Source organism: Lepidochelys olivacea (assembly GCF_965140295.1).
Source record: "Lepidochelys olivacea isolate rLepOli2 genome assembly, chromosome: 9".
NCBI lineage: Eukaryota > Metazoa > Chordata > Testudines > Cheloniidae > Lepidochelys > Lepidochelys olivacea.
Window position 1 is genome coordinate 41,566,605 of NC_140419.1, and position 27,666 is coordinate 41,594,270.

Below are 27,666 nucleotides of genomic sequence, written 5' to 3' on the forward strand. Positions count from 1 at the left end.
GAGGGAGGGAGGGATTGTGTAAGATGCATGCATCCGATGAAGTGGGCTGTAGCTCATGAAAGTTTATGTTCAAATAAATTTGTTAGTCTCTAAGGTGCCACAAGTACTCCTTTTCTTTTTGCCTCAAGAGTGGACTCTGGAGCACTGTGGCTTTGGCTGTGTTTCAATGCATGTTAAGCATGGGGTAGGTAGGTAGTAGGTAGGTGGGGTAATTTAACTTGTGGTAGCCTAACCTGCAATAGTGCAACCACATCTCTGTTTTGTCGTATCCCATCTCAGCACTGGTGTTGTATCTTGTGACAAGCATTACAGCTATCTGGGCACATACTGCAAGATTCATATACACAATTTACTGTGCCAGTCTATGCTCACATTGGCAGGTGTTGTGGGACAATTTGTCTGCCCTCTCTGGTGACTGCATGCTGATACATGGGTATGTTAGTAGGCATTTTTTTCCTATATCAGACAGCAGACGTGAAGATGGAGAAACTGCAAGGCAAACTGCACGTAGGACACTGAGCAGGAGCTGAGCAGAGTGATAATCCACTTCCAGTCACAAGGCTAATGGGAAGGTACTGGAGGATCATCATGTCTTGATTGTTGTCCCTGGCTGCACATTTTCACTGCACTTCCTTCAGTAGCAGTATGTTATCTCAGGATCTGCCCCATAGCTCAGGGAGTGGTCGCTACTATATGATGTAGCACTGATAGAGACGTGTAGCTGTTTAATTTCCATATTTACATAATCTGAAATTACAAGGTTATAAATTAAAATGACCTTTGGGTGTTGACATGCATTTTATACTTACAATAAAGCTTGGTATGTACTATGGAGATTTGTCTGGATAGGTCATGTAGCTCTTCATTAGTTCAGCTCTGCAGCAGGATACCCTTTGCAACATGAGTCAAGATAAAGGGTCAATGAAGACATTTGTCGTGTTACTTGCATCTGATTTCAGATGCCGTTTTCCCACTCCAAAATCAGATTGACTACACACCCTTTGTCTCTGAGTTGGAAGATTGGAGCTGGAGCACACATGTCACCCTGTTGCATCAGTATGTTATGCACAGTTACATTTTATTTACTCCACATACATCTTTTCTGAAGATCCAAGAGAATATTCATCAGTTATCAGTGAACTTCCAATGCTTGATGGATCAAGAATGATGTCAACCTGGTTGCCCCTGCCCACTGTTGCATTAGGAACATACGAATATAGTATTTGCAATACTGCGTCATATCATATTGGTACATTGTAATGTCAAGTACCTACTTTTACATGATGCTTTCCAGGTGACATTCCACCTTCTCCCACTATACATAACCCACTGAGCTTATCATGCAATGCTGGATATGTAGGGGAAACATTTCTTACTGGCCCTGTGGTGATTTAGCTTCTGTCCAAAAGCATGAGATTTGATTATCTGTATCTCAGCTTGCACAACTATCACTGGTATACTTGGTCATTAAATTCTCCAGCCCCTTTTCAAATCTAGCTACGCAGTTTAACTTTATGAACTCTTGCATTAGTGGATGCCACAGGCAGGTTACAGCTTGTGTGAAGTGTTTTATTTGCTTTTAAATTGACAGCCATGACCTATCCCTAAGTGTAGGAAGATTTTACAATCTCAGGCTCAATAATATATCATTGCTTGAATAATCTGGTACTGTAGCACTAACTTTTCACTTGCTCATTTCAGCAGTATTTAATGTCTCCTGAAATGCTTCTTGTTCCAGTGTCTGAACATGGTTTGCATTCCCTTAACTAACAGCACACTCTGATTAATAAAGACATGCAGCACTGATGAAGACATAAGATAACTGGAATTGGCCATTACTCCCTAATAATAAACTCTGCTGAATAATGACTGGCTTTTCCTGAGCCATCAATTCACCAACCAGTCAATATCTGCTGGCATCACCCCTCGCTTGAAGATGACGGTATAATCATGGCTTATTACTAAACTCTGAAACAGAACACACAATTACTTTCACTGGTAGAGCTTGTGTGATCCTCTTCTGAGGGGAAGAGATTAAAAAAAACACTGAAAATATTCTCAAATACTCCAAACAAACAGGATTTCAATTGTCTGCAGAAGCCACCCAATGTGTCCACTACAGCCAGCCACCTATTGTAATATCCATCCATATGCCTAAACCAACCATCTTATTTTCTAAGCAGCATAGAAGGGGAGGAGTAATGTGGATAAAATGGACACCCGGATAATCAGTGGCCTTACAGCCATTGTATTGAAGGTGAATGTTCCATTCCATTTAAATGAAGCCATCCTGCTGTCATTATAAATCTAAAAGGTTCAGCTTTGTGGAAGGATTTAATGGTAACCCTTCAGTGGTAATCGGATTAGAGGGGCTCATATAACTGCATGGTCTGAAGAACAGATAAAAGAAACCAGAGTTCAAACTCGCCACAGAGGACAGGCATTGAGCTGTGTGGTGCAGAATCAACTCGCTGTTCTGAGGCTTTGGCTATCATATACCCCAGAAATGCCTGCAAATTTCAATGGTTACTGGAAAATGCTTAGCAATGACAATTTTGAGGAGTATCTGAAAGCACTAGGTAAGATTCCTTTCATGTTTCTTTAGCAAATAATCAATAAAATGCCACCTCTCTTAGTCTTGGGTTGGATTTGATTTCTTCTGGGATAGTCACAACCACAATTTTAATGCAGTCTTTAAAAAATGCTTTCTTCAAAAAATATGATTACTCTGTGTTATGCAAAGTTTTGTTTGATTTGCTTTAAGCGACCTGTTTGCTTTTTACCTTACTACCACTAATCTATGCAGAGATTCAGCTACAGAACTTTAAAGGGCAAGCAAAAATTACTCTCTCAACATACATGTAGGTGGAAAGAAAACAAAATGTGCTTGATGTAAAAGTTTGTGTATATGCAGTTGGCAGGGAGGTACGTAAAATGCTTATTTCTATAGAAGTAGCATTTTTAAGTAATCAGAATGAATTTGTGTCAAATAGCTCAGTAGGAATTAGTAATGTCATGTTTCCTTTCATCTGTTTGTTTAGAAACACGTTTGTTGTGGTAATAAATGTAAAGGGTACAAGGTTTTTTCCAAGTAAGCAAATTAATTCACTTGTAATTAACTTTAGTAAAACAGCCAGAGAACTATGTACTTGTGTTTTGGTCCATCCCAATCCTCTCAAGTTGTACAAGTCTTGTATTGTTGTAGATTTGTGGCTTTACTGCAAATCTTTTTTTCTGTTTTGCTTTCAGATGTAAACATTGCTGTGAGAAAAATTGCCAACTTGCTAAAACCTGACAAAGAAATCATTCAGAATGGAGATCATATGATCATTAAAACGCTAAGCACTTTTAGAAACTACATCATGGAATTTGATGTAGGAAAAGAGTTTGAGGAGGATTTAGCAGGGGTAGATGATCGCAAATGCATGGTAAGTATTAGAACTGTTACTATTGCATGACAAAAAAAGATTAGAAATAATTAGTAATAATCCTAGGTCTTGCAGCAGGATGCAGAGGCAAGACATTTTCATGTGGTTATTCTTAGAATTTTTATTTTTGTATTTGACAGCTTCATTTAGACAGGGCTGTAAACTGTTTTTAGCTTGTCTTTACAATAAAGGAATGTTAATGTTAAACTTGAATGTGAAGTTATTTCTTTTATTAAAGAACAGGCACTAGGTTTAAATTGTCTCTAGTATAATGTAATTGTAGAATGACATTTGCTATTCAAAAAGTCATTTACAGTCAAATTGTGCCACCCTTATATTGAGTAGTGCTTCACCACAGAAGCAACCCTGTTGATTTCAGTGGGGTAATTTACTACTTAATATGAGCAAGGGTGACAGGACGGAGGCCCCTATGTTTAGGAACTGGTGCTTTTCCTCTCTCTCTCTCTCTCTCTCTCTCTCTACCTTCCCTCACTTCTGTGGTGTTGAGAAGTTGTATAGTCAATTGCTTGACCACACTCTGGTTTGTTATGAAATATATACAAGAGGCCATAACCAATGCCAGTCAGGTTTATTGCTCTAGGCCAGTAATAATATAGTACAGGAAAAAGGATCTATATGGATGATACCATTTTCCATGAAGCTGTCTTATGCAGCGTTGTTACATTCACCTTGTGCAGAAGGTGTGCTCCCGCAGTTACACCCTTTTTATCCACTACCTGTTTACCAATGAAAGGTGCTGTGGATGTCATGTGAAACTAGATTTCACTATAAATCTTCCCACTGTATTTTCCACTGAATGTATCCGATGAAGTGAGCTGTAGCTCACGAAAGCTTATGCTCAGATAAATTGGTTAGTCTCTAAGGTGCCACAAGTACTCCTTTTCTTTTTGTAGATTTAACTGATCAGCTTTCTACCTTGCTTTTCTGGTAGCATGGTGCACCCCTTATATTTTGTTCTGAACACATGTGTTTGAGGTATTAAAGAACGTGAAGACACCTCCTAGGTTTGTCCTAGGGTAGTTAGCCTGTGAGGGGAACTCCCGTTCTGTTGCTATAATAAAATAATCACATGTCCTGATCCTGACAGCTTTCGTATCTACTTAAGCCATAGCTTACTTCAGGTATGCAAAGTGTTATGGAATACTGAGCATAAGTGAACAGGAGTATAATAAAGATATAGGCCAATTTAGGCTATTTAACTGCTATATTTATGTATAGTAATATTTGTGCTTAATGCTTAATATATATGGTGTGGATCATACATGTTATCAATATAATATATATGCAAGTAGCCAGTATATACTGGTCGGCAATGGAGAGTTTCGCTACACTACAGACAGCAGGCTTAGCACATCCATTTAACAAGACAAAACCAGAGCAAACCTTACAGTAAGTAAGTGGCTCCAAGTGCTCTCCCTTGTGAGCTTTTACAAAATATTGTCTCTGGCAAGAGGTATCTCATGACCAATAATACCAATTAGCAGAAAAGGCTCAAGACTATCAAGCTACTTAGATAAGTCTGAGACTGGATGTTATCTCTCCCATTAGTCCTAGGGCATGGCATCTCTGCAATCTCCTAAAGCACAGGAGTTGCTGACAAGCTAAAGAAAATTATTTTACCAGCCATTGTAGCAGGGAAACAAAGCAGAAATGAAATAATAGACTCCCATTCTTAAAAAAACCTGGCCATCTTTATGACTGACTAATATTTTTCTCTGACATCAGGATGTAGAAGTTTACTTTTGATCCAGCAATGGCAGGAAAAGGAAGGTTTATGAGATCCAGTGAAAGGGAATGGCTAGATATGTGTCAAGCCACTGCATGGGCTAAACCTTCAGTACTCTTTGCTTCAGAGCCCAGACACCCGGACAGGAAAAAAAGGCATTTTTTCCCCTCCTTCCCTCTTCTCTTTCCCCCCCAAAAGGTGGTATAGTATAGTACAGCATTTTTAGTTACTGGCAGCTCCTTAAATCAGGGCATAGAGGCTCAATAGAGAGATATACAACTATTTAAGCTTTATTGACCCTGTGTGGTTTGCATGAGTCACAATACTGACTGAATTCTCAAAGACTTGTCCCAGAATTCACTGGGCTTGCTCTAACACCCGGGATGGATTACCTGGGTGGCATCATCTGCTGCAATTGTTCCAAAATTCCAGTCAGGAATCTGGTGGAATATACCTGAGATATGACACTTTCACCAAGTCTGATCTTACATCTTGGTCACCAATGCTATAAACAATCTAGAACTGCAGCTCTGCAACTAAATAACTACATTAGTAATGTTAGCCTCATTATATCTGCCAGAATTGCCTTGGGTAATAGTGTAGTTTATAGTTTAGTGCTTCCTATGGAATTATAAATGGATTATTTTTTTAAGAATGAGATCCCAGCTCTCCTACATCATAGGAGGGTTGCACACTGGAACTGTCTCAGGTTATTTTGCTCTCCAGACCCTGGGAACAATATGCAATGTGGTGCTGTACCACTGCGATGACTAACTGGCACAGCACCTCCTGCTGGTTGTCCTGGGAATTAGCTCTTTTCCAGCTTTGGAGCACTCTCTGCAGGCCGATGTCTCGCTTGCCGCTGGCCCCGTGTCCCTCCTGGACCCCGGTGCCCTTTACCCTGGGGTTCTGCCCCAGCAGTACCCCCACACTCTGGGTCTCCCCTCCCAGGGGAACCCCCAACCCTCTAAACCCACCTTGCCCCAGTGGCTACTGCCAGTCATCATCTAGCCCCGCTCATTGGGGCAGACTGCAGTCTGTAATGACCACTCATCATTGGCAAGGGGTTAGGACCTGCTGCCTTTGCCTAGTCTTGGGCTGCCCCTCTGCAGCCCCAGTACCTGTGTAGGCCTTCACCAAGGCCTGCAGCCTGGGGGCTTATCAGGCTGGAGCTCCCCAAGCTCCCTTTGCCCTTCCCCAGCACTGCTCGGCTTCAGGTACCTTGCTCCCAGGCAGCTAGCCCTTCCCGCTCCCAGGCTAGAGTGAGACTCTTTCACCTTCTGGCCCACCACCCTCTTATAAAGGCCAGCTGTGGCCTGATTGGGGCATGGCCGCAGCTGTGGCTTCTTCCCCCAATCAGCCTTGCTGTTCCCCGCCACAGCCCTCTCCAGGGCTGCTTTAACCCATTCAGGGCCGGAGCAGGGTGACCACCCCGCTACAGGTGCCCATAGCCTTTGAGTGACTAATCACTAGTTTCTGACTCTGGCACAAATAAGGGACGGAACAAGAAGCACAGGGACTGTTCCTGCCTAGTGTTCCTGAGGGCAAGTCACTCTGAAAGGAGCAGGGAGAAGGTGGAATTTGGCCTTGATTCCTCCTCTCTTCCACACTGGCATGAGCTGGGAAAGTGAGAATGGCTTCATCTTCCAAATAGATGTTGCATCTTGCACACTTCCCCTCTGTGGAGGGAAGTGTGATTTTGAGTATCCTGAGAGGAAGGATGGTTCAGTGGTTATGAAACTGAACTGGGACTTGAGATAACAGACTTCATGTAGGACCTTGGGCTTGTCACTAAATCTCTCTGTGCCTCAGTTTCCCATCTGTAGGCTGGGGATAATATCTCTTTTTCTCACAATCTAAATAGACAAGGCAAGGAGTGGAAGTTCTTCAGGGCAGACACTGTTATCATGAGACATTTACTGGGGCCTTTTGGCGTTATGTTAGTACTGTTAGTAAATGATAATAGAAGCACAACCGGGCCTTGTATGAGTGCTTCCAAATGAAGTACAATCAGGAAATTGCTGCCTTTTCACATCTGTGAAACTAGGCAGAAGCCCATCCTGTGAGTCACAGTGTAGAAGTAAATATTGTTTTGATAGAAAAGTGGTTCAAGTAAATCCTACAGTGAGTTGATGTACTAGAAGCATACTACAGAGATATTGCCTATGAGGTATCAGGAAGTTCAGTTTTGAGAAAATTCTTGTTGGCAATATACATAACTGTGTTGGACGTAAGCGTCTAATGTAAGACCTCAGTGTTTTGATGATACCGGTATAAATAACTACGTAGTTGCAGAGGTTGTGAATAACATCTGTACAGCAGCTCTCCTTTTAACTAACAATTATTATTTTCCTAGATCCTATCTGCTTGCTCATTCCCTGACTTCTCAGCAGTGTTGCCAACTCTTGCAATTTTACCTCACAATATTTCGTGGTTTTTTTAAAGCACCAGCTCCTGGAATCATAGGTTTATATCAGAATACCCTGTGATGCCACTAGTCCACTGTGTGTAGATTATTTTTAAAAAGCAGATGAATTAATAGATAATACAAACAGTAAACAATACAAATAATTAATAGATAATACAAACAAATACAATTAATAGATAATACAAACAGTATATCGATACAAGATAAAAAATTGGTGACTCTTCATTGTGTACACTTAGTTTACATTTTGGTCATATTTCCATAGGGAAAATGTAACCTTGACAGGTTGTGGGATAGTTAGAATAATTCCAAATATCAATAGCACCTGTGATGAGGAAAGACTAAAGAGATTGAGCTGATTCTTATCAGAGAACAAAGACTCTGATGTGGCTTAAAGGACGTACAGAATGTCACGAGTGGGGTTGGTATTATTGAGCTAGGTGCTTTATCAGGGTTTTTGTCCTTATACTCTGCTAAAGCATCAATACTGATCACTGCTAGAGGCCAGACAGGGCTTGTTGGACCTTTGCTGAATTAAGTTTAAGTATCTTTCAAGTCCATTGTTTTAAAAGAATGGTTTATGTATGATGTGTTCTACACCACGGGGGAGGGCTACTACCCCTCCTCCAAGAACTAAAAACAGCATGTGGAGATTAAGGCAAATCAGCCCAGTTGTAACCCCACCACAAAGATACCAACTCCTGGAAAGGCTCACATATACTGATTCTCCAGGGACCAAGAGCCAAATAAATGACTCTGGGATAAATAGTCTGATGGACAAATGGACAGGACCTTCTGTTCAAAGAAGGGCTCCAATCCTTGAGAAAGGGTTGGAAGGACTGACACCTACCCGAGTCCTTGTTGGAGTTGGTTGATCTCTGGTAAGCTTTTTAGAAAGTGTTTCTTTTATTGTTTTTAATAGGTTTTCTCTGCAATGCGTTCACCTTAAGAATAGAGTGCTTGTTTAGAAAGAGCTGTGTTATAACATGTAATTTTATCTTTTTGAGAAATGCAAGCAGGATGCCTGCATTCATATCAGTCCACAGCAGTAATGTATATTTTCACAGTATTTTCCCTCTGCTGTTGAGTTTTATTACTTGGATTTGACTTTAACTGTGTTAGCCATAGAAAAATTCTTTACCTTTACTAATTATCCGAACCTTAAATTTGTGAAAGGATGTGTCTATTCTGCATGTACATTACAATAGTTTAAAGTAATTATTTGACTGTTACAAATAAATTTAACCTTATTCCATTACATTCAGTAATGGAATAAGTAGACTTGATAGGACTGGTTCTGATCTCTCTCCCACCAGGTACAAGGCTACCTGCTTCTTTCAAGTCACTTCTGCTTTACACAAGTGTGAGGTCAGAATTGGGCCCATTATAACATTACATAAGATGTGAAGTTAATTAACAAGTATTTAGGGAGGATCTAGTCCACGGTATTACTGGATTCTACAAGAGGAATGAACTGTTGCTAATCTATTTTATATCAGGAATCATAATTAAGACTATGTCTACCTGAAGAGCAGGCACCCTGTAATTATAATCACAGGGATTTCCATGGGACCGCTCAGAGAGAAAAGTAGTACTCAGCACAAGTCTGAGGCCCATTATCAATTGTGCCATTTTAATGAGATGTGTTGAACAACCTGCTTCTAAATCCGCAGCCCTTCCACTTGACCCACAGGTTGATTCATGTGTCTTGTGTTCCTGCCTCCTTTTCTGATTCTGTCCTCCTGTAACAGTTCTACTTCCTCTGGGCTCTTTGCTCTGTGCTTTCAAGTATGCCCTTACATCCCCCATCTCGAGGATAAAACATCCCTCAGTCCCTGTCGTCTCTCTACCATTCTATCCTCTGGGCTTGTTTCAAACAGTATTACGTTGAGGTACACTAAGGAACTTTTGGTGTATACCCAGAGTGTCCATAGAGGCCAGTTAGTGTGGGACATGCTAGTGCATGCTAGAATTTACAGCCCTCTGCTGTGGAGCCCACAAATTCTGGCGAGTTTGTCTTTCAGTAGAGATTTGAGCAGGCCTATAAGGGTATGTCTATGCAGCAAAGAAAAACCCACGGCTGGCCCGTGCCAGCTGACTCAGGCTCGGGCTGTAGAGCTGTTTCATTCCTGTATAGACTTCTGGGCCCTGGCTGCAGCCCAACTCTGGAACCCTCCCTCCTCGCAGGGTCCTAGAGCCCAGGCTCCAGCCTAAGCATTGAAGTCTACACAGCAATGAAACAGCCCCACAGCCAGAGCCCTGAGCACCCGAGTTGGCTGGCATGGGCCAGCTGTGGGCATCTAGTTGCTGTGCAAACATACCCTAGTTGAACAAACATGTTCCAGAGTCCTATAGTGGCAGATTTCTGTTGCCAGATGCCAGAACTCAGAGGAGCACCCACAGCAAGAGAGGGACATTGTGGTACACCCTACCAACCTATTTGCTTTGAATTAACTTTTGGTGCTGCAAAGTGAAGCAGAAGACAGGACACCGGGGGCCGGATCATGGTAGCGAGAGTACAAGTGTGAGTGTGGGGGAAAGGATGAAATAAACAGCTCCATTGTGTACATACACAATGTATGTAGATGCTCACCCTGCTCTATCTAGTGTGCTAAAAATAGCAGTGCAGCCTCACGAGTACAATCCTGACTAACTCCTGCGTATACACATGGGAGGCTAGCCCAAGCTGCCACCCATGCCACCACAGCCACCATCCTATATTGAGCATGCTAGCTCGAGCATGTGTGTCTATCCATGCTGGGAAGCCCCTCCCAGCTGCTGTGTAGATCTACCCAATGTGGCTAGGAAGCACAGGCTCAACACACAGATAATGCCACCAGTGGGATACTTAATCCTGGCCCCATTCTCCCCTCCGCTCCTGGGAATATTTGTTGCATCCTTTGACAGGGTGGCAGAGGTGCGACTGCCACGTACACCCCAGGAAGAAATCTGTCTGAAGAATCCTGAGGATTCACTTTCAATAGGAAGCAACTTTGCAGCCCTTCCAGCACAGGCTCCATCTCTAAGCCACATTCCAGCTCAATGGTCCACTTTTCCAAACCCAGTGGAAGAGTCTCCAGTGGAATGGAAAGTGCATTTAATTTCTATAGTCAGATCAAAACGCAATACATTCAGATCCATAGTCTAAATGACACAAATGTTTCTATAGGCTGTGCGTGGTCCTTCTGTTCACAAACAGCAAAGCTCTTGGCACCACTTCTTTAGCTACAGTTCCTGCCCACCTGGATCATTTCCAAGCTGATAGGAGAAACCAAACATTTTAAAATTCTTTGTAGATGCTGAAAAGCTTTGTATACTTGGGATGAGTCATTTGCGGAAGAAATGTATTTCCCTGCATCAAACTTCAGTTTTTCTTGGACTTCTGGCAAGTCTGTCATGAAACTCATTGAACATGTAGTAAGAGCATCTCTTAGGATACAACATTGTCTTACTACTATAGATCACTTGCATTTTGAGAACCTTGTTGGAAGCCAGTTTTGCATACTTTCTCCAGCACAACACTGATGCTGTTCAAGAAATTTTATTTGTCTCTGGCTTATCAAGGTTCATGATGGTAAAATAAAACAAACAAAAAGCCACACACACAGACAGGCAAATAGGAAACATGAAGGAACTGATTTCCTTACACATGGTTCAGGCATCATGTTCTTTAGGTCATCATCTTCTTCTTCTGCTGCGTTTCAGAGCCTGTAGCACTTCAACAGTTTGGGAACCTAATAGCTTTGTTTTCTCAGCATTTCCATAGCGGATTCAGCTTCCTGGATTTCATGTGCAAATCCCAACTGCAGCCGGAAAATAAAAAGTGCACACATTTTTGATTCAGACGGTCCACTGAGAGAAACTGCATTTTCAGGAGAGTGGGTTGCTTCATGCACTACCAGATGGAACTCTTTGTTACAAAGTAGATAGAATATCTTGTTGAGCTTAGTTCACTTGTTCAGCTCTAGGCTGTCTTTTTGCTGACATTGTCCTATTCCTGGTTATGGTTCTGAGTCACAGTTTGGGCAACACTTATTATGAGTTTGATGTTCAGTGAGCTTTTGTATATTTATTGAGATATCCTGGATCTCCTGGATTTTTGATTGTCCACCTGTACTCGATATTACTGTATCAGACTTTGCCATCAACTAAATCTCATCCTATGATTCCTGTTGTATGACTAGAGAAGTGTCAGAAGAATGTCCATGTGACACGAACTCATACTGTGTCACTTTAATTGTACTCTGTTTTTATTAGCTTGTCTTTGTGTCGCTAGTCCGGTGGTGACTATATCACCCATGTTGTCTTTTATTTGCAGAGGAGCCAGGTCATGGGTTCAGAGGAGGCCTACCATTTCTTCTCCTCACCTGAGTCAGTCTTCCAACTCCTGTAACTTGCATTTTTCTCAAACAACTTGTAGATGTAAAGAACGACTATTTTAATGACTGCTTCGGTCCCACTGTGTTCACAATTTCTGTGTAGTAGTTGAAATATTGTTAAAATATTGTACAAGAAGGTAGATTAATGGATTGTTTCAGCTAACCTGTCATTGCTGGAGACATAAATTCAAATTCTGACATAGGTCAAAAGGGAAAGATGAATTTTCTGCTCCATGTTTGATCACATCAGATGATGACCATAATTTTGTTCATTTCAGCAATAAACTGTGGGATTCCTGGTACTGGGTCTGCTCTAAAGCTCTGTAGAGAAGAGTGAAAGGGCAGAGGTGCTGCAAACTTTTGTTACCTTAGCTAACAAAACACAGAACCTCAATCTAAGCTTTTTTTCCTGATTAAGGCATATTGCCTGTGTTTGTCACTGCAGGGCCTTTGCCCCTAGTTTTCTCAGCTTCAGACACATACCCTTTTTTTACTCTTGGGGTCTGGTCTGGTGAGTCAGCAACAATAACTCTGCATCTCTCTGTAGTGCCCTGGAAGTTTGCGCAGTTTTTCCTTGCAGTGTTCTTGGCTTGCTTTAAATGACACAAAAGGGGCTCATCCTGCAAAGTACTGAGCACCCTCAACTATTATTGGCTTCATTGAGTAAGATACGAACAGAATCACTGGATTGAGAAGGACTATGTTCGGGAATGTGGCATACAGTCTTGGGTCACTGCAGCCATTTGCTGCATGGCAATATAAAGACACCTCTCTGAGTGGTATTAGGAAGAAAAACAGAAGTGCCTATGCTGTAGTCCCTAAAGGAAGGGAAATCAATAACACATTTTTGATGAAAGGTAGTAGCTACAATTCACATCTTTAGATGCTACAAGGTGGGATTCTTCTTAAACGTCCATTGTTGTTCTTGATCAGTAAAAAAAATAGTTCTTTAATTTTTGAACAATTCATGTTATTGTCTTTTATTCATCAATAAAATATGCTAGCAGGTTTAGATTATATGCTGCACTGTTCATGTGAGCACATTAGGGATAGTACAGCAGGAAACATTCTGGAAAGCCAGCATCAAAGGCTTTTGCATTTGGGCCACAAAGGGAAAAATACCGTTTTCTGATAAAACAGTTCTGATGAATACTGGAGTAAATCTCAGAAGTCGATATTTGTGACCCCGTGTCAATATGATTTATCACTAAATGTAGGAATTGTGACTGACCTTACTTCCATGAAGACTACACTAGTGTGGTTGCCACTGGGGGAAATGCAAAAGGATAGTCAATAGGTTTGTTTGGTTTTACTGAATGTTCCATTCATAAATTTTCGTTGGCCCACACTTGAAGACAATAGTGTTACTGCTGAAATGGGCATGTGTAATGTGTATTCTGGGCTTTCCTTTTCAGGAAGATGCTGCTGCTTTGGATGCATATTTAAATTACAATGTTCATAACTCACAAACAGATGAGGCAATCAATTTTTTTTAGTGAATTAAACACCCAAGCAAAATAAAGACATCTGAAGAAAAGCAGTTTAATTGAGACCATACAGCTCAGCGCATCAAGAATATGTATAATATAAGGCAAAAAATGATAAAACAAACCTCAGAGATAGAAGAAGAAAGATTTATTTGCTGTCTGAGTGTTTAAAAGCTTGTGCTTTCTCAGACTTCTCCAGGATACCTATTTGGGGCAGTGGATACAGTACAATCTATTTTGTAGAGTCACCTCACACCTGCTAACTAAAGCACTCAAGTACTGTACAGTTAGAATTAAAAACATGGTAAGTAAATTAATAGTATTTACAACCACCTTCTTGTAACTTGGAAATAGAAAACCCAGAGAGGCTTTAGCACAAAAAGGTAAAAGGAAATGGGGGCAAAATAGAACTATTACAGGTGAATAAGTTGTTGGGGGTGACTTTAAAGATCCCAGTGTCAAATAGAGGCCTGAAATACAAGCAGCTATTGAAGGTTGTGGCTTGTGTGTGGAGAAGGAACTATGTGATTGTGCACAGACACAGTACTATCAGGAGGACATCACTACTGGTTTTCCTCTAAAATTTCTGTGGATATTGTACCCGCTTTAAGCTGCATTTGACCCATAGAGGTTTAAGTGACTAGTCCAAGGTCACATTGCAGCGAAGTGGCAGAGTCAGAAATATAAGCAAGAAGTCCTGGCTCAGTGCCCAGCTCCCATCACAATACCACTTAATTTCATGCATCCTAATTGATTGTTAATGGATATACTGAAATAACTTTAAGCCCCTTAACAAGCTCTTTTGTCCAGTCTATCCTTTTTTGTGACCTGCAAAAATGGAGTTTAACTAAAGTTTAACAATCAGAAGTGTTGTGCAATTTTCAGGACCGGTGGTATCCCCCAGGTAAGCACATGTTGCTTGCTTGGGAATTCTGTAGGTCTGCAGCACATAGATCTATAGGTCTTGTCCTTTTTTTTTTTTTTTTAAAGATGTCAATGTGTTTTGTATTTGTCGGGAACAGGAGTTACAGCGAGCCAGTAAGTAATCCTAACAGGCACACAATGAGACACAATCATCATGCCAAATGCCTGCCTGCCACTGTCATGTGTTTTCTGCCTCAAACTAAAGTCATTACAGACTACACAAATATTCCACTTCAGCACTGTATTCTGTGCCTTAGTTAATGTTTACAATAATTTAAGGGGGTCTTTTCTTTTAAGAGAATGAAAAGTGTAAGGAAGGTTTAAAGGGTTTGTTTACTGTTTGAAGTAGAAGCGGCAGCACAAGCAGTTATGAATCCAAAAATCTACATTACATTTTTGAAATAACTGGGTGTCTCCCAGCCAAGAGTCACTGAAATATTCTAAGTATTGCTGTGATGCTTGGAGTTCCTTCCCTGGACCTGAAGAAGAGCTCTGTGTGGTTCAAAAGCTTGTCTCTCTCACCAAGAGAAGTTGGTCCAATAAAAGATATTCCCTCACCCACCTTGTCTCTCTAAAATACTCTTCTTCTTTGTATAACTAATTAGTTTATAGCGGAAAAGAACTGTTTTATCTTCCAATGTAAACCCCAGCAGGGTACTTCCATAGCTTCCTTCTGAATGTCTGAATCATAGACATAGAGCCTTTTCCCAGCATGTTTAATCTAAGATTTAAATGTTTTAGAAGTTGTGTAATGCACTCCAATAATATAGTAATATTATGGTGATTAAAGTGCCGTGTTTGTGCTGAAGTAAAACTGTTTATACCCTTTGGATGTTTTTTTTTAATGTCTCCTATATTATTCCCCTATAATATGCCCTATTCATGGGAAGGATGTCAAACTGGCAGAAATGGAAACTGAAATATTCACTTTATCCTCCAGGCAGTGTAAGATTTTCAAGGAAGCAAGGAATCCCAGGCTTCAGTGAATTGTTATTAATTTATGACATCAAGATTTTAACACATGAACCAGGGTTAAAATTTTTCACTCAGAGACCCAAACTCTATCTCCACATCTCTCTCTCGCCTATTTCCTCTTGAGTCTTAGTTGTCTGTTCAATGTATGTGGTGTCCAGCAGATGGCATTATGCAACAGGCAGCAGCGCTGCAAGCTTTCTTCCTGCTTGTCCATATGGTGAGTAATGTACTCTACAGGGGAGAGATTTCTAAAGTGCATCTCTTGGTATTGAAACCTCCCCCTCAATTACTGGGAGCGGATCACATCCACCCTGACTAAATTGGCCTTCAGCATTGGTTCTCCACCTGTAAGGTAACTCACTTCTCTTCATGTGCCAATATATATTTATGCCCGTATCTGTAATTTTCACTCCATGCAGCTGAAGAAGTGGGGTTTTTACCCACAACAGCTTATGCCCAAATAAATGTTAGTCTTTAAGGTGCCACTGGACTCCTCATGGTTTTTGTAGCTAACCCGGTCACATCTCATGGAAAATAGAAATAGATCTCTTCTGTTCCAAAAGTATTGCCCTATTTCCACTTAGTAGTATTTTCTCAGTTGCTTTTTTTTTATCAGCCATTAAGAGTTTGAGCTAAAGGGAAAACCCCCAATGATAAAATACTACTGATTAAGATTAATTCTCCTGACATACCAATTTCTGCTACCTCTGGAACAAAGATGAGGAGAACACTGTGTTCTTCTCTAATAGGTTCTGTTCTCTTTGAATCCTGTAGGAAAATGAGCACAACATAAGGTCAGAAAAGATTTGATTTGCTTGCACCATTCAAGTGTGTATGTATATCCATGCATCCAAAGAGAAGGCAAAAAAGACTATTGGGAATTCTAGGTAATAAAACTGCAGAATTAATGCAATCTCTTGCCTTGTGCCTCTGGGGGGTCATGCTAAATCACTTAAAGGAATGTCTAACCTTGATTGGTAAAAAGGAACATAAAAACATTGCATTTTTCTGAGCTCAGACAGCATTTTAATCACCTTAGAAAGCTGAGGGGGGGAATAAAGTTGTCTCCCTGTGCTGCTAGAAAGATTTCTTTATTTTCCCCAGCTGAACTAGACTAGAGAGGAGTTATCAGACCTCTTACAAGTTAGACAAAGATGCATAAAGTTTATTATTGTTGATATGAGCATTGGATGAACATAACCTGATTCTGATCTCACACTGGCTTTACACCTACATAATGCAACTGATTTAAATGGAGTTATTCCTGGTAAACAACAGTGTAAGATCAGAATAGAATCAGGCCCAGTGTGTTGCTGCTTTGTGGCTTATGATTTACATAATCTGTGCAAACTATATGTAGTGAATTATTTACTACATACATTTAGCTTTTTTTTGTGTCCATAAGTTATCTTCACATGGGGGGGGGGTCCATTTTTACAGATTTTTTCATTATTCAGAATTGTTTGACTGCTTTATATGAATTTATTTCAGACTATGAATTGCTGATACATTATTCACTTTGATTAGTTGCTACTGGTTGCCTAAGTCACCAACTATTGTTTACACTCTGGGATTGGATGACTGAAGAGTTTATAAACGGATAAAAAGGAATCAAATAAATTTTAAGATGGATATATTCACCCTCCTGGCAAAAACCATGGCACCAAATGCATTTTTCACAAGTATGTTTGAGACTTACCTAATTTGTGAATAAAAACCAAAAACAAATCAATGGTTCAATATTCATAGGAATGAATATAAAAAGTATTGTGAATGCCACAAAAGTGAATTTACAGGCTTTAGTAGGACAAATATTTGGAAACTTATTTTTTGCCATATTTGTCCAGTTTTAACTAATATTCATAGGTACTTATTCTACAATTAGCTTTCATGGGGACCACTCCCGTTCCACTTGCAGTCAGTAGAAAATGCTCCGCTTGACTTCATTGGGGAAGGACTGAGCCTTTTATTTGTAAATGTTTCTTTCACTGAAGTGATTTTTCCATGCTGTATTCAGCATTACAGGCCAAACAGGCTTTAAGTTTCACTGTGGCTGTGCTTGGCAAAACACAGTTATCCGGTCAGTTCCGTTCCCCGCTACCCACTATGCAATGGGAAGAATGCACTTCACTCAGTTCTCTAGGAAGGTGAGTGGGCCAGATTCTCAGCCAGTGTAAACCAGTGTAGCTTCAGAGTCGAGCTCAGTAATGTGAATGAATATTTCTTCTGTTTTGAAATTACCCCCCTCCCCTCCCCTCCCCACACACACTCTTTGAATGCCTTGATATTGACCTTCTCTAATTTTTCTTTTTTATAGAATATTTATGGCCTTTATATTTATGTAGATAATTAGGGTGCAGATCTTGCCCTCAGTTTATGCAGCCCCATTGTCCTCCCTCTTTGTCACTTAATCTTGTTCATCACAAACTGCTTTTGATTAGTTCCAATACAATTTGATTAGTTTCTTCTATGGTACAAAGACTCCTGAAAACCTGCAAAAGTCAAGGTACATAGTTAAAAATAATAATGGGAGGTTGTTGATGCTTTTTCCTTAACAAGTGTCCCTTGAGTATGTCCTGTATATTCACCAACATTTCTTAAACATCTTGCTTTAATCATTTCCATTAGTATATTTCATGAGCCCGCATAGCCTTCCTGCTCTTCATTTACTAGTGCGTATGGGGGTGGATAGAACAATATTGCTGATTGCCATGGCAGCATTGTGCATATCTGCAGCTATCATTAATTCTTAATGGAAGGGTTCAGGCCGTGAGGAACCCACCAGTAAAGGAAGCCAACTTAATCTTTAATGGAAATTGGTTTTAAAATAGACATTGCAAAAAGAGACAAATGAAAACTAGTGTTACGCTTGTGAATCTTATGAATGGCTAGAACATCTACATCTTAGAAGTTCGAATTTTCTAACTGGCCATTTTAACCCTTTGTGACTTATTTCACAATAATTTTTATGCATATCTTCTCCTGTCAGATGAATGTGCTGAACATGTTGTAATCAGTAGTCCTTCATGTGGTAAGGTATTAAGACAGTAAAATGTAGGTGGTTCTTTATGAATGTGATTTGCTGCTGAGTTTATTTTAGAGGGAAAGACCAAAACATTTCTGAATGCATTGTAAAAAGTGGAGAGACTTTTAGCAAGGACAGTTGAATAGTTTGTCTTCAGAGACTCCATATGACTGACAGTGCCTCACTTACAATTATTTACCCTGGCAATCTTTCTCATGATTCATTTTCTATGCTTGTTTAGTTGGAAGCTTCCCCTGGGATTTACAGATGGTGGCTATCATGGTTATCATTTGAGAATTAATTGTTTGTAACATACACATCCTCAAAAAAGAATAGGGATGAGTAGTACTTAAGCCCTATTCAGTGTTCAACTCCTGTGCATGACAAATGTAGGTTGACTTCTTTTTAAAAAAAAGCAAGGTGGAGACAAGTGAATTTCCATAATGTCTGTAGAATTAAACCTTTTCTCCATTTTTGACTGCTCACAGAGGTAATGTCTTCAAGGCTTTCAAGATCTGCACAGTAATTCCTTACTTTTTTATTCCTTGGACTCAGTTCTCCACTCTGTTACACTGGTTTAAAACCAGTATTATTCGACCAGTGCTCAGGGTAACACTGGAGTAAAACTAGTGTAATGGAGCCAAAAATCAGGTCCTTTTTGTTTTTATATCACAAAACAATATTTCATTTCAATCCATCGTACATTGTTACAAGAAAAAAACCTAGTCGTTGCTTTTAAAGATAAATAAGCTGTACTGCCTTAGGGCCTGAGCCTGCAAATGCTTACACATGTGAGTTGTTTTACTCATGGGAGAAGTCCCATTGAACTACTCAGGTAGTCATGTATAAATGTTTACAGAATTATGCCCAACCCAGCACAGCCACTGGGACTTACACCCTTTCTTAAAGTTAAGGGCATATTTGAGTGCTTTGCTAAATAAGAAAGGGTTGCTGAGCCAGGGCCTAAAAGGGTATTTAATAAAACCAAAAACGTAATGAAGGAAATCTGCCATAGTTTCAACATCTCCATAACTAAAGAAGGGTCTCCCAGGTAGAGATGCTACTTCCACAGAAAGTCTTGATCGATGATGTCAGACAGCCTGGGACATGAACGGCAGCTCAGCATTTGGATGCTCAGGAAAGGCCTAGACAGTTATTGTTAGGTACAGCCGATTATTATTTTAAGGCAGGGTGTAGTTGGTCCCAGGCATGTGTAGGATCTGAAGGAAGGATTGGGGAGGCCACCTATTGATGGGAAACGTAACTTTTAGAAGGTCAAAGTTTCAGGCCCTTTTGGAAACATACTACTAATCTGAGCACCAATGGAAAGAGTGCATGTGTGTATAAAAAAGGGAGAGCGGTCATACATGTGAATTAAGGCAGCTTTTTCTCCTGACCTCGAGGGTCAGCATTTGTGAAGAAATCATGTAGAGTGCTTACATTACCAAAAAATCATAGATCTGACTATACCACATGGATTCTTACAACAGCTTTAAGAGTCTCCTGCTTTTCTGGTGTATTGAGACACCCAGCTTCATTTCCTGTGGCTCAGGCTTTGCCATCAAACTACATTTAATTGTTCTTTTTAATGACTTCAAGAAGTTTAAAAAAAAAGTGTGTGTGAGTTATACTCTTCTCTTCTTAGTAATGCGATAGTGTGATTAAAATATCTATTGTATTACACTGAAGCTTTCCTTTAAGGAAATTGACTCCACCTAAGTGTAATAGATGAAACTGAATGCCATAATAATGCTGAATAACATGTATATATTTTGCTAGACTAACGTGAGTTGGGATGGAGATAAACTTCTTTGCGTACAGAAAGGAGAAAAAGAAGGCCGTGGTTGGACCCAGTGGATCGAAGGAGATGAAATGCACCTGGTATGGTCATGTAACATGTTTTAGATGCCATAATTTTTTTTTATTTATTCAAATGGTGAAAGTAACAGCACACAGCTTGCCGCACCTTATCTTGGCTTATTGTGGAGTAATTAAACATTGGTGTTGCATTTGACTTGCTTCTAAAGCAATAATTTCATGCCGGGCCATTATTCTCTCATGCCCCTTCTGCAAAGAGCAATGTTCTAAATTCAGGCAATCTTTGTGTTAACTGTTTGTTCCCAGATCTATCCATTTAAATTGTGTGCACAGAGGAAGACGTGTCATAGAAATATCCTTCATGCACTCAGTGATATAAACAGTATGGGGACTGAAGAAATTCTGTATCTAGCAGCATAAGCCAGAGGGAGAAAAAAATACCATTGTTCTTTTTAAATATGGGCCAGAATGAATGCTGGCTTAGAAAACAAAGAGAGCAGTTTTGTTTGTAAAACGCCATGCTCTTTCTGACTGTTGTCTCTATATTTCCTAGTTAACAGCAACTAACATAAGTTTATAACATTTTTTTTCTAGATAGAGGTTCATAACATCCTCTTTGAGGCTTACCTGATGTGGTAAAATGTTCTTTTCCCACTGAAGGGGGCAAATCAGATCTCTAGTCCCACTCACCGTTCAATTCACGCAGCACCTAGGAGTTTTCTGTTTAGAATGCTGAATCCCTGTCTCCAGATCAGTAGCACAATGCCATCAGAGATCTCTGCAACAGCACCCAGAGCCAAGTGAATGCCACTTTACTGCATAGAAGGGTCTGCGAAAGGTTAGGAGGGAAAGAGGCCCAGAAGCACATTTAGGTCTGTCCCATGTAATCAATTTTTTTTGTCCACACACTGCCTAATGCCTTTGTGTGTGACCTCTATGGATGATACTATGGCCCCAGTGAAGCCAATGGTAAAACTCCCACTGACTTCAGTGGGGTCAAGATTTCACCCACACATGTATTTTTCACAGTCAGTATAGCCTCATTGTCCCCAGTTTTACATCACTTGGCACACTGGCCTTGAGCTACCATCATTGCATCAAGAAATAATGGATAGGAATCCCCTTTGAGCCTGCTAATCCTGCTTCTGAATCAATCTGCGTGACAGCTCCTTCGTTCAGTCATTCGTTCCCTCTGTGGAGCTGAACACGTGTTGTCTCAGTAATGCTCCCAAACCTTGCTGAGGAGAGAAGTTAATGAGGGGGGTCAAAAGTCAAAGCTGGATCTCCCACTGACATTGCAGAGCACTTATCACAGGGGAAAGCAGCCAGTTCTTTTTAAAAAACATTTCTTCTAATTGCTCTGTAGCCTTTGCTAGTTTGTTCTGTAAATAGGGTGACCAGATGTCCCAATTTATAGGGACAGTCCCGCTTTTGGGGTCTTTTTCTTATATAGGCTCATATTGCCCCTCACCCCCGTCCCGATTTTTCACGTCTATCTGTAACACATATCTTTACATGTGTTGTTGTTGCTGTCCAGGTCCCCATTCCTACATATGTCTGGCGTATTCAGGCTCCAGGCAGGGGAAGTCTGCTAGGAGCCATGGAGAAAGTAATCCTTGTCACAATGGCAGCACAGATGTGGAGTCCCGCTATGTTTAACTTTAAGGACATGTATTTCTCCATCTCTTTTCAGCAAAGCAATTACATACGTGCTTAAGTGCCATTGACTTTTCAGCATCCAGACCTGCTGCTTCAAGGGCTCTCTGAAAAAAGGCCACTGGGAGGGTTCCTATTCAAGCAGACACATAACCAACAGGACAGTGGGGTGGGAGTAGGTATTGTTTCATATTCTCTGTGTATATATAAAGCCTGCTGCAGTTTCCACGATATGCATCTGAGGAAGTGAGCTGTAGCTCACGAAAGCTTATGCTCTAATAAATTGGTTAGTCTCTAAGGTGCCACAAGTCCTCCTTTTCTTTTTGCGAATACAGACTAACAGGGCTGTTACTCTATAACCAACATTGCCATTTCCAGCTGAGCATGACATGTGCCAAATCACACTCTTTTCTACCAGCCAAGTACTGACACTGCTGTATATAAAATACTCTGGGTGGAGAAAGTCTCTAAACTGCTTTAATGCCCAGCCTTTTCTGATGTACATTTTGTCACTTCTTGTATGTTTCACTAACTCAAAAAGGCATCATCAGTCCCATTGGAATCCTCAGTGTGGTCTCCTCTCCTTTGACCTTATTTAAAACTCGTAAAACTTTTAAATAATTGAGATCGTCAGGTCTCTGTCATTCTGAGAGCCCTTTGGTGCCAAGGCAAATTATCATAAACATATTTTATGATACTTCAATAATTATTTTATGATCCTATTGAACTTTACACAATGATCCAAATATTTATTTAAACATTTGCACAGTTTTATAATATATTGAGTGTTATGCCTTGGAGTTTAGTAGTTTCCCAACCTGCTAGTTCTCCTGGTCTGAATTTTGTAGTATGATGGTCTTCTTTTTCCTTCTTTTTTTCCCCCCTTCCTTCCTCAAATTCTGTTTCACTACAGTGACTTGAAACAGGCACTTATCTGGCCATTCTCCTGTTCCTTCTGAATTTTATAACCTTTTTCTTTTGTACTGACTGCCTCTCACAGTTTGTGGTGTTTTTTTTAATCAGTAGGTTTCATAACTTTACTGCATGTTCCTTCTTCCAGATTGATATATCAGAGTGAACAAAATTGGTTCTAATACCAATCCTTGTAGAACTCTACTAGTTGTTTCCATTCATCCTGAACTGTGTCCTCTTACTAGTATCTTTGAAATCCAGCCATCCATTCAAGTAGCTCAGCCCAGTAATATACTTACTGTCCTAGATTAGTCTTTGTGTGATACTATATCAAAATTTTTCCTTTAGTCCTAGCAAACTATGTTCATGGCTTCCCTGTCAATTTTGTCTCACGCCCTGAAAACGTTCAGTAAGACATTTTCAAAAATTTTCTCCAAGTTAGGTCTCTAAGTTCAGTTAAGTCAGAAATGTCAAAGTTCAGCCCTTTCATAGAATCATAGAATCATAGAATATCAGGGTTGGAAGGGACCCCAGAAGGTCATCTAGTCCAACCCCCTGCTCAAAGCAGGACCAATTCCCAGTTAAATCATCCCAGCCAGGGCTTTGTCAAGCCTGACCTTAAAAACCTCTAAGGAAGGAGATTCTACCACCTCCCTAGGTAACGCATTCCAGTGTTTCACCACCCTCTTAGTGAAAAAGTTTTTCCTAATATCCAATCTAAACCTCCCCCTCTGCAACTTGAGACCATTACTCCTCGTTCTGTCATCTGCTACCATTGAGAACAGTCTAGAGCCATCCTCTTTGGAACCCCCTTTCAGGTAGTTGAAAGCAGCTATCAAATCCCCCCTCATTTTTCTCTTCTGCAGGCTAAACAATCCCAGCTCCCTCAGCCTCTCCTCATAACTCATGTGTTCCAGTCCCCTAATCATTTTTGTTGCCCTTCGCTGGACTCTCTCCAATTTATCCACATCCTTCTTGAAGTGTGGGGCCCAAAACTGGACACAGTACTCCAGATGAGGCCTCATCAATGTCGAATAGAGGGGAACGATCACGTCCCTCGATCTGCTCGCTATGCCCCTACTTATACATCCCAAAATGCCATTGGCCTTCTTGGCAACAAGGGCACACTGCTGACTCATATCCAGCTTCTCGTCCACTGTCACCCCTAGGTCCTTTTCCGCAGAACTGCTGCCTAGCCATTCGGTCCCTAGTCTGTAGCTGTGCATTGGGTTCTTCCGTCCTAAGTGCAGGACCCTGCACTTATCCTTATTGAACCTCATCAGATTCCTTTTGGCCCAATCTTCCAATTGGTCTAGGTCCTTCTGTATCCTATCCCTCCCCTCCAGCGTATCTACCACTCCTCCCAGTTTAGTATCATCCGCAAATTTGCTGAGAGTGCAATCCACACCATCCTCCAGATCATTTATGAAGATATTGAATAAAACCGGCCCCAGGACCGACCCTTGGGGCACTCCACTTGATACCGGCTGCCAACTAGACATGGAGCCATTGATCACTACCCGTTGAGCCCGACAATCTAGCCAGCTTTCTACCCACCTTATAGTGCATTCATCCAGCCCATACTTCCTTAACTTGCTGACAAGAATACTATGGGAGACCATGTCAAAAGCTTTGCTAAAGTCAAGAAACAATACATCCACTGCTTTCCCTTCATCCACAGAACCAGTAATCTCATCGTAAAAGGCGATTAGATTAGTCAGGCATGACCTTCCCTTGGTGAATCCATGCTGGCTGTTCCTGATCACTTTCCTCTCATGCAAGTGCTTCAGGATTGATTCTTTGAGGACCTGCTCCATGATTTTTCCAGGGACTGAGGTGAGGCTGACTGGCCTGTAGTTCCCAGGATCTTCCTTCTTCCCTTTTTTAAAGATTGGCACTACATTAGCCTTTTTCCAGTCATCCGGGACTTCCCCGGTTCGCCACGAGTTTTCAAAGATAATGGCCAGTGGCTCTGCAATCACAGCCGCCAATTCCTTCAGCACTCTTGGATGCAACTCGTCCGGCCCCATGGACTTGTGCACGTCCAGCTTTTCTAAATAGTCCCTAACCGCCTCTATCTCCACAGAGGGCTGGCCATCTCTTCCGCATTTTGTGATGCCCAGCGCAGCAGTCTGGGAGCTGACCTTGTTAGTGAAAACAGAGGCAAAAAAAGCATTGAGTACATTAGCTTTTTCCACATCCTCTGTCACTAGGTTGCCTTTCCTATTCCTCAGGAGGTTTTCTCAATACTGTCCCCACCGCTGAAGTAAAGTTTGTGAAGCTGTAATTGGCTGGATCTTCTCCAGAACACCACCTACAGTGGCTCTTATTTTTCAATGACCATGTACCACCTTGTGGTATTTATCTTTATTGCCGTATTTCCTATATTTAATGTGGAAAATACTGCAAATAGCATAGTAAATGTAACTACTGCTTATGGGAGATGTCCAGTTTTTAATGATATCCTCTCCATCTCTCTTGCTACATCCTTGATGATTCTGGAACAGATCTTCTTTGCTTGTTCTGTGTCTTAGGTCCCAGTCTTGCAAGCTGTTGTGCCTGGGTAGAGCTCTGTGCGGGAATAAGAGTCTACCTATGCAGAGCAGCTTGCAGGATTGGAACCTTAGTCTTCGGGGTGAAATCCTGGTCCTGTTGAAGTCAGTAACAAAACTCCCGTTGTCTTCAGTGGAGTCAGGATTTCACTCCAGATGTTTAATGTCTTAATTATCTGTTCAGGCTTTATCTTGATTTTCTTCAGTAGTGGTTTCCTTCCTAACCAATGTTCCTTTGCGAACACTTGATCCAAACCAATTATCATCCCCATCTTTCAGAGGCACCAGTGTCTCTTTTATTTTACTTTATGTTCCTTGTGTACTTGAAGGCTTTTTTATCTGTTTCTCTTTTCCTCTATCTACAGTATTTAAATAATTGTTGAGTTAGATAGAAGCTTCCTTTTCCTTCGTTTGTCTAATCATTTTATACGATTTCTATATACCTTCCTTTGAACTGCAGTCCTATTTTGTACATGCTTTTCTTTCTTGATCATTTTCTGCTCTCTTTCCTTCACCCTCATTGGTCTTTTGTATTCCTGCAATATCCATTGCTAGATCATGGGCATTTATTAATTTATCTTTGAACACATTTCCTCTTCTTTTGTTTTATCATATTGATTTAATTTCTTGCGTTCTTTCTAAGTTCGCTCAAGTAAAATCAATGAGCAGATTTGAAAAAGTAAGTGGTGGCTGTTTCCTAATCTCTGCTCATTTGTGACCCCAAAATGCGGAGCTACTTGCAGCATATTCTGCAGATTTTCATAAAATGGTTCTTCTTTTTTAGGTGCTTTGATGAGCAACAAAAGTGTTATTGTGTTCTTATTTGGCTTCAGCACGAACATTCGTTAAGATAAACAAGATGTTCCATACTTCTCTCAGAGCTGTTCTCTCAAGATGGGTACACCCTGAAGTGCATCTGTTTACATGCTGCAGTTCACACTGTGAAGTTTATCTCTGCAGCCTCTACTACCAACTGATTTTTTTTTTTTAAGTCTTAGATTATGAAACGCAACATGGCAGCCACCAGACAAAAGTGCTGGATATCCAGCCAAGCATGCTCCACTCAAATCCAGCCTTTGGGTAAAATCCTCTGTCCTACAGAGCACTGCAAAGTGCACTGGATCACTTCTAAATTGCTTCTTCTCTGCCCTGTCAGTTCTCCATTACCAATTATCTTCATGGAGCTATCCAAACATCAATTAGGGATTGCACCCTTCTTGGTTCCCTCTTTTACATAATGTGTAATGAAACAGAAAAGTACCAGGTCCACTCACTGTCCAATATACTTCTTCCAGTTAATTTGTCAGATTCTGAGGCAATTTTTCAGCAGCCTTCTGTTTTTGACACTTGCAACTGGTTACCCATGCATCAGTGAGGACACAGTCCTTATGCAGATGCAAAAACTTATTTTTGCACATGTAGCTTGGGTACTGTTCAATTTGCATATGCAGATATGCTGCTTGTATGCCCTCAATGGATAAATGTCCATTTAGATGTGTGCAAAAAGTAATGTGTGCAAAAGTGAGAATCCTTACAACAGTGGAATCCTAGGCTGGATATTTGTCCCTTGTACTAATTATTAGCTTTTTTCTTTCCACAGTTCTATCCAATTTCAGTTATTGTTGCTGCATCATCATACATTCCTATTATCAGATTACTCTAACACTTGTTCCTTAATTTGAATCCACCGTAATTGTCCATCTAATATTTGACTTAACCATATAAGTAGGTGTTTTAGAAACTGACATTTACACAGTACATCCATGTGTGTAAGTCACACTTATGACTCCTATTTTCCTTTCAGGAAATCAGAGTAGGCGGTGTCAAATGTAAACAAGTCTTTAAGAAGGTACAGTGAACCTAACCTGCCCATTGCCGATACAGAGATGAAGAAGAACAGAATAGAACGTATGGACTTGCTACCGAAGCGCCACCTGCTTTTAGTGCCCAAGTATATCCTTAACATCTAGCGAGCAGACCCCCTGCACATCTGTGCAAATGAAATTAGAACTGTGTAGTGCTGTCTTTGCAAAAAGGATTTTTGTAAAGAAATCATTCTAACTAAACACAATCCTTTTTAGAAATGCCAATTAAAGATACTGAAAATCATAAATCACTGTGTGTGCCTTGCTTTATGGTAGATCTAAGTCTAAAGTAGTTTAATATAAGTGAGTTTGAGGGTTTTAAAGTATTGTTATTGCTGTTTTTCATTTACACTAAGGCCACTTTACATTGCAGTAGTCATGTGAAGCATCCTTAAGGTGGACTTTCTTTGTAATATCTTGTGGTGGGGTGTAAACCACATAGATAAACAAAGGGGTTAGCAGGAGTCAGA

At 40.6% G+C, this 27,666-nt stretch overlaps 1 protein-coding gene across 1 annotated transcript; it reads left to right on the forward strand.

Annotated features, from left to right (window-relative positions):
* The first annotated feature begins 2,095 nt into the window (after positions 1–2,095).
* On the forward strand, positions 2,096–27,444 carry RBP1 (retinol binding protein 1). Its single transcript, XM_084638598.1, has 4 exons — positions 2,096–2,579; positions 3,250–3,428; positions 20,173–20,274; positions 27,136–27,444. Exons 1-4 carry the CDS (start codon positions 2,507–2,509, stop codon positions 27,187–27,189), a joined length of 408 nt encoding a protein of 135 aa, XP_084494724.1. The 5' UTR covers positions 2,096–2,506; the 3' UTR covers positions 27,190–27,444.
* The last annotated feature ends 222 nt before the right edge of the window (positions 27,445–27,666 follow it).

Excerpts from the sequence above, each read along its gene's own strand:
- RBP1 (XM_084638598.1), top strand. The coding sequence starts at position 2,507 with ATGCCTGCAAATTTCAATGGTTACTGGAAAATGCTTAGCAATGACAAT. Across the intron at positions 2,580-3,249 it reads GGAGTATCTGAAAGCACTAG|ATGTAAACATTGCTGTGAGA; the intron begins GTAAGATTCCTT and ends TTTTGCTTTCAG. Across the intron at positions 20,275-27,135 it reads AAGGAGATGAAATGCACCTG|GAAATCAGAGTAGGCGGTGT; the intron begins GTATGGTCATGT and ends TTTTCCTTTCAG.